This window comes from Grampus griseus (genome assembly GCF_964374135.1).
Source record: "Grampus griseus genome assembly, contig: HAP1_SCAFFOLD_287, whole genome shotgun sequence".
Taxonomy (NCBI): domain Eukaryota; kingdom Metazoa; phylum Chordata; class Mammalia; order Artiodactyla; family Delphinidae; genus Grampus; species Grampus griseus.
In genome coordinates this window covers 198,529-208,841 of record NW_028133167.1, presented here as the reverse complement: position 1 = coordinate 208,841, position 10,313 = coordinate 198,529, and the positions used below count along the sequence as shown (strand labels likewise).

The 10,313-nt window shown below is 59.5% G+C and overlaps 1 protein-coding gene across 1 annotated transcript; it reads right to left on the bottom strand.

Annotated features, from left to right (window-relative positions):
- Positions 1-657: 657 nt before the first annotated feature.
- LOC309817778 (voltage-dependent calcium channel gamma-like subunit) lies at positions 658-5,779 on the bottom strand (the record flags this gene model as incomplete). The annotated part of the gene is made up of 2 exons (XM_082682083.1): positions 5,721-5,779; positions 658-1,248 (listed from the first exon to the last, which is right to left on the bottom strand). The coding sequence occupies exons 1-2, from the start codon at positions 5,739-5,741 to the stop codon at positions 658-660; spliced, it is 612 nt and encodes a 203-aa protein (XP_082538209.1). The 5' UTR covers positions 5,742-5,779.
- Between the last annotated feature and the right edge of the window lie 4,534 nt (positions 5,780-10,313).

Below are 10,313 nucleotides of genomic sequence, written 5' to 3'. Positions count from 1 at the left end.
CAAGCCAGGCGGGCCCTCCTGGAAGGGCTTCAGGCGGGATTGACAGGGAGAGTCCCGAGGCACAGCCAGCTGCTGGAAGCTGGGGTTATCCAGGGATTACGGGGTCCCCCGACAAAGGGCAGGGCTCAAATAAAGTCAAACGGTTTGAAAAGCTTCTGCACCCCAGCAGCCCTGAACGCTGCCTCCCTGACGCGACCAAAGCTAAAGCAGGGAATCTGCACGAGGCCCTTTGAGCTGGTGAAGCAAGTCCTCGGCACTGACTGGACACCCTTCGCTGACAGACGATTCACTCTTAGCAAGCCCGGAGGCCCCGGGGGCCCTGCAGCCCATATCCCAGCAGAGTCACTAAAACAGGTGTGGAATGTACTTGGCTGTGCAGCCAGCCTGAGCACCGGTTACCTGAGCTGCTTCCACATCTACTCCCATCCCAGGAAGGACTCAAGAATGGGTTTCAGAATATGTTTCTTCTTGTGAAGTCAACATCCTAATAACGTGGCTAAGCTGGTGGCTCGGAGGCGCCCACCTGCCCTCTGGGCTGCAAAGGCCACTGGCCCGACCACCCCAAGGCCGAGAGGCGGCAGTTCGAATGTCACGTGTTGGAGAAGTCCCATCTTGACCACACTTTCTGGTAGAACTCAGCGCCCTCGCTGGGGGGGCCTAAAGTTTTGCAGGCAGGCCCCAGGGGTACGTGACGCTGTCAGTCCGGCTGATACTGTTGATGTGGAGGCCGCTGATGGCGTTCAGAAAGAAGAGGAAGGAGGCCGTGAATTCGCTCCAGAACGTCAGGCTGAGGCCCATGAGCGTGACCTCGTTCCTAAGGAGGGTCAGGAAGCTCAGGAGGCCCCCGAAGGAGAGGATGGAGGCGAGGAGGAAGAGGGCAGAGCCCACGGCCCACTTGTGCCACGAGTGGGCGTCCTCGGACACCTGGGACACCATGAGGAGCTCCAGGCCAAAGATGGCGACCACCACGGCCAAGGTGGCCACGCTGCGGGCCACCGCCATGCCCGAGGCTAGCCCGGGCACGTGGGCCTGCCTCAGGTCTCGGAGGCAGTGCAGCTCAGCCTGGTTGGAGGTGGTGCAGAAGTGCCACAGCCCGAACAGACGGTCGTCGGCCAGGAGCCAGTGGCCATCGCAGATGGAGAGGGAGGAGAGGACCACGGCCAGGGAGGCGCACAAGATGATGAGGGCCCGGATGGAGGGTTCAAAGAAGGACCGGCGGGGTCTCCTTTGGGCCAGGAGCTTCTGGGCCTGGAAGACAGCACGGGGCAGCATGAGGGAGGGCCCCCGCCACAGCGCACCAGCCTCCTCAGGGAAGACCCAGAGCACACCTTGTAGCTTCCGACAGCCACGGTTTCTGCTTCGGTCTCCCAGGATGCCCGGGAAGCCCACCTTAGTCACAGCACAGACCCACCTCCTGGTGGGGCGGGGGGGACCCTCCTCCCATCCTACCTGTTCCCCATCCGTCCTCCATTCGAGACCTGTAAGCATTGCCTGTGGATCCAGTTATTCATCGGGCAAAGAGTTCCCTGACCTTTCTTTAATGATCTTTATAATGCATAAGAAACCCAAATTGTATTGACAGGCAAATCTTGGTCCATTCTGAAGTCAGCAAACCTGTCTGGCTTGGCAGACGTGACCTTGAGCTAGCAGCCAGCCTTGGTTTCTTTGTATGCAAAACAAGAATGCTGCACTAGACATTATTAGCACATCAGTGAAGGTTACACAGCTCCCTCTTCTGGCCCCTGGTCTTCCCCAGTTTCAATCTAATCTGCACCCAGCTTTTTCTGCACTTTTCTTCAGTGCGCAGTGATGTTTGCACTTTGCCCTTCAGTCTGGCTCAGCCTGTACTCCGCCCAGGACATGGCACCGCTGTCTGTTCTAGAAGCTTCTGGGCGGGGGAGTCCCTGAGGCTCCCCTTCAGCCTATGGTTTCGGCCCCGCAAAAGTACACCCTATCCTCTCTCCTGACAAGCTGGGCCAAGCGTCCAGTGAGGTGTCCCTTCTCACAGCCCCGGGACACCCCCAAGCCACCGTCCCCAACCCCCAACCCGGAAGCAAAAGGAATGCTTCAAAGGGTAAAACTCCTTAGACGGCCCACAAGCCCTCCCAGGGCATCCTCCCGGCCACCTCGCATGCCTAGGACAAGCCTAGAACTTTCCTCCTCACACCTACTGGTCCCTCCACCTGAAAGGCTCTTCTCCCGGCTGCCCCCGTTTCTCCATTCTTCATGTCTCAGCTGAAACATCGCCTCCTGGGAGAGGTCTGTCCTGCCCACTCAACCCAGAACGGACCCCTCCGGTCACTCTCTGTCAGGAACCGTTCTGACAAGTTTTCCATTCCTGTCTGATTCATAGTGGGAGGGCAGGACCGTGTCCCCAGCACCCGGTGCCAGTGCCGTGCTCAAGAGCCACGAGGTCGAGTTTGCAGCCGCTGTCACTTCCGTCTGAAGCTCCCTTTAAACCATCTCCTGCCCAGTCATAACTTACGCCCTTTACAGTGTGTGTGGAAGCAGCCCAGGTCACGCCCCAGTTTGGGAGGCAAGCAAAGCACACAGCTCATGCGTGACGGTCACTGCTGGGAAGCAAACCGAAAGGGGACTCTGGGGGTGAGCCCTATGCCACGTGCAAGTGGAGGCTTCCAGAGGCGGTCTGGGCCACCCCTCTCGGTGAGGGGCAGAAAGCAGAGCCACGCTCCCGGGAGGCCCCGGGATCCTTATGGATCCGGCTTGCTTTCAGCACTTCTGCCTAGTTAGGGTCCTGTCTCACTCTTAAACCTGAGTCTGGTGGAGTAGGGTGCTCCACGGCGGGGGGCGGGGGGGGACGGGGCGGGGTATGTAAAAAGGGAAAGTGTCACACACGGGTCAGGGGACCAGCCCAAGAGCATTCACCGAGATCACAGTAAAGCCTGGCACAGCTGCCCGACAACTGTATCATGCGTAGTGGGGGGGGATGCACACAGCCGGTAAGTACCCACTGGGGCCTTCGTGGGAGGGGCTCAGTACGTGGTGAGAAGGGCTGGAGTGGCCAGAGGGACGCCCAAGGGCTCGGGACCCGACTCAGACCAGAGGCAAAGGCAGTCGGGGGCGCTGTAAAGAACACTCAGGCGGGGAGTCTGGGCTCTGGTTCTCAAACCGCATCCCCTTGTCTCCTTGAGGCCTCCAGGTGCTAAAGCAGGGGGCAGGGGGTCAGCTCCCGGCCCCTCACTTCAACCACAACAGGTCCCTCTTACCTGCTGGAGCCGCTGGGAATCTAAGAGTCTGTACTGGATTTCATTAGGAAAGAACGGCTCTACTAAGAAACAAACCAAGGGAACTTTGAAATCTCTGTGCCTACAAACCATAAAGGTGTTTGTCTTTGCGAGGTTTCTTAACCTCCTTGACCCTTATTTTCTCATCTACCGTTACGTACTTACATTTTGTAGCAGGAGTTAGTGATCCCTGCAGGAAAGAGTAGCCATGAAGGCACCCGGAGGTTATAACTCCCTACAGGTTGATAAGTTTCTAGGATGGGAAAACCCCAGACGCAGGCAACAAGTCACAAGAACGCAGCACCCAGAGGCCTTTTGACCTCAGACATCACGCTGTCTGGAGAAAAAGCACATGCCATCCTACCCTCAGCCCCACCTGTCCTGCACACAGAGTGAACTTTAATCTCCAGGCCCTCAGACATCACACTGGGATCAGGAAAAGACAGCTGACATCAGGTCATTTTCCCCCTCCCGCCCCAAAGGAGGGCATCATTCAAACTCTGACACCAGTAAAACTCCCAAGGATTAAGTGAGATCATGAATATAAAGGTGCCCAGCACAGAAACAGTTCCTGATTAATATTAGTAACAGTAATAAGGTAACTCGGGAGTCCTCCTTCCTCACCACTGCCCCACACCCCGGCTGCCAGCACCTCTGTGAACTTCCAGTGATGCAGGGCCTGAAATCCTCGCCCGGAGGGCAGCTGGGCAGCAGCGTGGTCAGTGGAAGGTCCGTGGACCAGAGGGTATGAGGGCAGTCTAGCCCTGCCCCTGACCCACCAGCCTCTAGCTCTGTGACCTTGGGCAAATCACTTAAATCTCTTAGGGCCTGGACCAATTCCACTGAAAAAAAAGAAAAAAAAAAATGGAAGCATTTCCTTCCCTTTTTCATCCAGAGCCCCGAATGATAAGTAGTGACCTGTAGAACAGTGTCACTTGGCACTCCTGGGCCACTGAGGCCAATGCCAAGGTCTTGTCTTCCTCTGCAACCCAGCACCCCATCTGATCCCGTCAACCCCTAAGTAGTGGACACTTTGGGCTGCTCACTACTTTTCTCCACATGAAGCCCCCGCCCCGCGCCCCTGCGCTTCCCCCCCCGCCCCCCCTTCCCAGTGCCCACTCAGCCCAGGCCCAGGTCAGACCCACCCCCTCTTCAGCTGGAAATCTCCTCTACAGCCTCCTAAAGAGTAAGCCCGCTCCGCCTGCGTCACCGCAGGGCACCGGGAGCCAGCACGCTTGCCTTTTAGCTCTTTGGCCTCCGGCGAGCTATTTACCCCCTGAAGATAACAGTACCTGCCTCCTGGCCCCCCGGGAGGAGCCGAAAGGAGACCTAAGCACCCCAACCGCTTAGAAGAGTCCCAGGCAGGCGGTTAAGTGCTCCTAAGCATCAGCCCCGCCCCCTTCTTTCACTAAAAGGTCAAGTCTGTTTACCCGGCTGCTCTCCTGCCCTCCCCACCCCCGTTAATCCTGCCGCAGTTTCTTCACCTCTTAATCTAGCACTCGCTTCCCCAAATCGCTCCTAAATCCCGGTGTGCACGTCTCTCCCCCGCAGGGCCGTCGGCTCCCGAAGGCGGGACCGCACCCGCTCCCACCCTCCTCACTGCCGGTCCCGGAGGCGGCTCGGCCGGGACTCCAGATTATGCCCAGAACGAGAGGAACGCGCTGCATCCGGCTCTAGGGTTGCGGTGTCCCGGCCACAAGGGGCTTGGGGCGCGGCCTGTGGGTGGAGTTTCTCCTGTTCGGGCCCAGAAGTCTGGTTCGACTCGATTCTATCGCTGAGCCGGCCGCCACGGGCGGGTTACTGCACCTGAGCCTCGGTCACCGCATCTACAAAGTGCGCGCAGCGGGATCAGCCCCGGAATCTGCGCTGCGGGGCGCCGAGCACTTGCAGGCAGAGGCTGCGGGCCGCTCTCACCGTCCCGACCGTCCAGTCGGGAGGTAAGGAGGCGGGACGCGTCCGCTAGGGAAGCTCGGCGCAGGGCAGCGGAGAGCCGCACGCCCGGGGGGTGGGGGTGCGGATGGACGCCTCGCATCATTCTAAGGAGAAACCCCATCTCTGCGAGGCGGGCCCCTCCCCTCTCTACAGCCTGTCCTGAGATTTCCGCGTGCCCCAGCGAGTCCACCCCCTTGCCCGCCCCCCAAAATCAGTTTTGGGAGGGGAGATGGTCTTGCTGCCCCCGCCCAGGAAAGTTCTGGCTTCCCCAGAGATGCTTCCTCGTGTGACAAGGCGAGGATCATTTTTACGAGTGGATTCCGTCCATCCTCCGCTCCAGATGCGCCCCCTTTTAACAGGAGGGACCCCTCTGGTGCACCTAACGGATGAACACTGCGGACCCCAAAGAGAAGCACAACACTCCTCCCTAGCCGTTTGGGAGCCTCGGTGCCCGCAGGACCTCGAGGAGACCGCGCCCTGGGCGACTTCCCCCCCGGACCCCAGCCGGGCCCCTCCACACACCCCCACCGGGCTCTCGCCCACCTGCACGCCGAGGGCTGTCATCCCGCGCCTGGGCTCGGCCGCGCGCTCCCGCCTGGTTCTCTCGGGGTTCCCGAGCGCTGCTGGGCCGGGGCCGCGGCTCCCGACTCCCGACCTCTTCCCGGGGGCGGGGCGGGCCGGAGGGAGGGGCGGGCGGAACTGCTGCCCCCGGGCGGCTGGTCGGGCCGGGCCCCTCCCCGCCCGCCCGCCGCGGCTCGGTTTGCGCTGAGTCAGCGGGGCTGCCGGAGGAGCCGCCGGGCAGGGGCGGGGGCCAGGACCCGGCCCGAAGGGGAGGCTCGGGCCCTGGGGGAGGGCTGACCCGGCCGACTTACAGGCCCGGAGCCACTCCCCAGTCTCAGGGCACTGTTGTGCCCGCGGCGCCGATTCCTCGAGGGCCCGGGGCCCAGGAGCCTGGTCCGCCCCGGCGGGTCCGCCCGAGCGTCCGGGGAGGCGGCGGCGTCCAGACGGCAGGCGCGGGCCCGGGCTCTGCAGCTCCACCACCGTGGGCCGTTGTGATCCTGGGCTCTTGTTTCCGTCTCTGAGCCGCGGGTGATAAATGAGATGATGCCCGTGAAAGGTCGGGGGTCTTGCGAGGCTTCGGTAAATGTGAACGGAGTGGACTCCCCGGGGCCGTCTTTCCTGCGTCCCTTTTCTCTCCCCCAAAGCGGGGCGTACAGCCCTGCTCGCCTCCGCAGGGACCATCCAGAAGGCAAATAGGACAAGACAAAAGTCATTGTTCTTCCTGGACTTTTGATGGGGCTTGAGTTCTCAAGGGGGCAGCGCACAACGTCCCCACCCCAAGAAGGGTAAATTCCAGCTGAGACCCTCCCAGCCCTTCTCAGCTGTTGATAAACAGGGAGGGGGTTGCCGCCTGAGGTGAAGCAGGGTCTCCTTTCTCCGTCTCGAAGCAGGGTGAGGGAAGTTACTTGGCCCACTCAGGCAGGCAGCTCCCCGGTGACTTTGCCCGGGGACGTTCTCAGCTGGCACCTAACGTTCCCGCCGCCCCACCCCAAGCCCTGTCCCGGGCATCAACCTGTCAGAGGTTCATCTGATTCTGTCGCTGCCGCAGAAACCGCGTCAGGTACGTTAACCTAGCGCCCGCCTTGTTCCGTGTGTGGTCAGGCCTGTTTGGGGGTCTGGTGCCTGTTATGCTTTCTTGGTAAGAATAGAAAGTCTTGGGCTTCCCTGGTGGCGCAGTGGTTGAGAGTCCACCTGCCGATGCAGGGGACACGGGTTCGTGCCCCAGTCTGGGAAGATCCCACATGCCGCGGAGTGGCTGGGCCCGTGAGCCATGGCCGCTGAGCCTGTGCGTCTGGAGCCTGCGCTCCACAACGGGAGAGGCCACAACAGTGAGAGGCCCGCGTACCGCTTGAATCGGTGGAATTTAGAGCGACATGTCAGCAAGATTGCTGGAGAAGTAGAAATGACTTAGGAATGATAATGAGGAAGTGATGGTCCGCTTCCAATTATTTTATGAGCGTAAGAAAGCCGGGGGACTTCCCCTGGCCGTCCAGTGGTTAAGACTCCGCACTTGCGGGTGTGGCAGAGTGAGAGACAGCAGCTCCACTCAGCAGGAGTGACTGTCGTGAGGGGCAGGGGCTTCCAAGTGCCGGGGGTGCGGTGGGAGTGGGGTGGGGGAGGGGAATGACAGGGTGGGACCTTCAGGGGCTAAAACCAGGAACAGCCTGGGGGTGAGTAGTGGGACAGCACAGAACCCACCCTCTTGCTTGACTGTCTCTGCCTTTTCTCCTCCACCTGTCCTGCTTCTAGGCCTGGCCAGCGTTGGGGAAAGAGGAATTGCGTAAAGAAAGGGAGGACGTGGCCCCTACTCACCCCTCTGACCACTCCCGTCTGATGAGAAAGACCCAGGCACTGATCTTAGAAAGTTCCAAGGCAAGGGCACAGGTACCGATTAATGAATCAACAAATTCAGTGAGCACCCTCCCATCTCCGGGCCTTTGTACTTGCTGCTTCCTCTGCCTGAAATGTACTTCTTCAAGATATTCACAGCTAAGACTCACCACCTCACTCCCCCAAGGAGGTCGGAGAGAAGCCTGCGGTGACCACTGCACCTGAAACAAAGGTGTCCATTCTCTTCTCCCTCCCCGAGCAAGGACTTTGCCAGGCACGACAGTAGGTGCTCAATAAATATTAATTGAATATATGAATGAGTTAATTGTATACCTACTCTGTACCCGCTGGCCTGGCTAATGAGGGACAAAGGAGAAAGAGACAAAGTCCCCATCAGGGGTAAGATGCTTGGGTTTTAGGGTCAAAATCTGCGTCCCCTTCATTTCTGCTCCCTCCCCAGCCTCCCCAGTTCAGGCCCACATCCTCCTCCTGTCTCTTCCCTTGCACCCCTGGTCCACCATCCTCTCGCCAGCTCTAGGCCCATCACCTCTAAGGTGGAGGCCTGCGTAACAGCCTCCTGCTGGGCCGCCCTGCCTCCACCCTCAGCCTCTGTCCTGCAGCTTCCCGTCCCCTCTCTCTGCAGGCCCACCCCTCTGCCCTCAGCTCCAGCTGCACGTGCCCGCTTGTGCCCTGGGCGGGAAGCTCTGTCCAGTCTCAGGGATGCTGTGTTCACGGTTCCCTCTGTGTGACAGGCCTTCCCTGGGGGTCTGCTGGGCAGGCTGTCACCTCTTCAAGGACCTTCCTTGAGTTCGCCAGCCAGAGTAGCATCCCACACACGCTTGACCCTGTTACCTTCGTGTTTTCTTCCTTTCTTTTTTTTTTTTTGTATATATTGTCTCATTCATTCCTTTTTTTCTTTTTCTTTTTTAAATTTATTGAAATATAGTTGATTTACAGTGTTGTGGGCCTTCGTATTTTCTTGATCCTTAGCTGACCTTCTCTATTTGTCCGTTTCCCTCTCTAAAGTAGTACAGCACACAGTTGAGTGCTAGGCCTGTCTCTCTTTCACCCCCGCATGCCCGGTTCTAAGAGCAGGGACTGGACCGTAAGGCTTGCGAATTGATGGAGCAGCCTCGGATGCATTCTGGGCGAATCACTTCCCCTCCGTGAGCCTTGGTTTTCTGTCAAACGGGGAAACGCATCCTTTGGGTGTTGCGAGGGTCGTGGGGGCAGTGACTCTGTCAACTGCGCCTGGCGCAGGGTGGGCACTGACCCCTGACCCCAGAGAAGCTTAGCTGAGGCAGGCTCCACTCTGCCACTAGGGAGGCCCCTGCCCCGGGTTTTTCTCCTTTGAGCACTTGGGGTGTGGGTTCTCGGGCCGACACGTGGGGAGACCCAGAGGCAATAACGGGGAGTCTGCTAGGAGCTGCCTAGTTCACTGGGCTGTTTCAAAGCTGATGACTAGCTCTGCCTGGCCGAAGCCTGGACCCCTGGTCCCTCCAACTCTCCGTTCTTTGTGGACCCGCCCACTTGCCTCTCCCTGTTCCCTTCCCATCCCCTCCCCACCTTCTCCCCAGCGCCCTGCCTTCACCCACTGGGTCTTTCTCTTCTCCCATCGCCCTCCTCAGGTTTCCTGAGTCCAGGCCGGTTCCATCCCCTCCAGCCAGACCTCCACCCGCCCTTTGCCCCCTCTGCCTCAAGCTCTAGCCCTGCATCCCGACCTCTTCCCAGTCGCCTGACTGCAGCAGAGACTTTGTGTAGGCATTATAGTGGCCCAGGGGCTTCCCCGCCTGCCCTGGGGCTTTGCTTCACAGTGCTTTGCTCTGGGCCAGGTGGGTAGCAGGTGTGATGTTTATGCTGCGGGTGAGGGTGTCGCCTCAGGGGACCCCACGGCACCAGTTCCCCACCAGGGCAAGGGCAGTGGGGAAGGGGACTGACCGGTTGAAGGGATGAACGGATGCAGCAGGGATGTAGGTGGGCTCAGAGGGTGTCCTTTCTGTAGGGTCTCCCCTTTCTACAGGCAAGTCCATCCTGGAGATGGGTGCCCCTCCAGGGCACCAGGACCTGCAGATTTCCAGGCAGAGTTGGGGAGACTTCTAGCACCTTCTTTGCAGGCGTGGACCCTGGAGTTGTCAGCGCACTTTGAGACACTCCGTCCCTAGGCGATGGTCCCTGTAACTAGGCACACCCAGGGCAGTTGTAGAGAGCAGACTGACAGCCCGTGCCTTCCCAAAAGGGGCCGGTGCTCTTCCTTAACCAGGGCACCCCGCCTGCCGGATCAAAGGGTCCAGGAAGCAAAATTAGACCCCAGGAATTGGTGGTGAGCACGGAATGATGACAAGAGAAGTTAAAAGCTTAGGCAGGGCTTTGCCTAGGCTCTGGGAAGCCCAGGAAATACCCATCACCCCGTTTATTAGCTTTGACCTTTACACGGAAGGCATGCTGTCACAGGGGCCAGAGGAGTGAGAAGGGAGGGAGGGATGGTCCCCCACAGGGGCGTGGAGGGCTGGTCAGAGGGGATCCTGCAGGCCTGAACCAGCAGGGTCTGGGCGTCTGGCCACTTACCACCTCAGTCTGTAGACGTGTTAAAAGCAAAGAAGTGTTGTCAATTCAAAAATTGGGAGGTTTGGAACTTCCCTGGTGGTCCAGTGGTTGAGACTCTGCGCTTCCACTGCAGGGGCCACGGGCTCAATCCGTGGTTGGGGAATTAAGATCCCGCATGCCGCACGGGGTGGCCAAAAAATT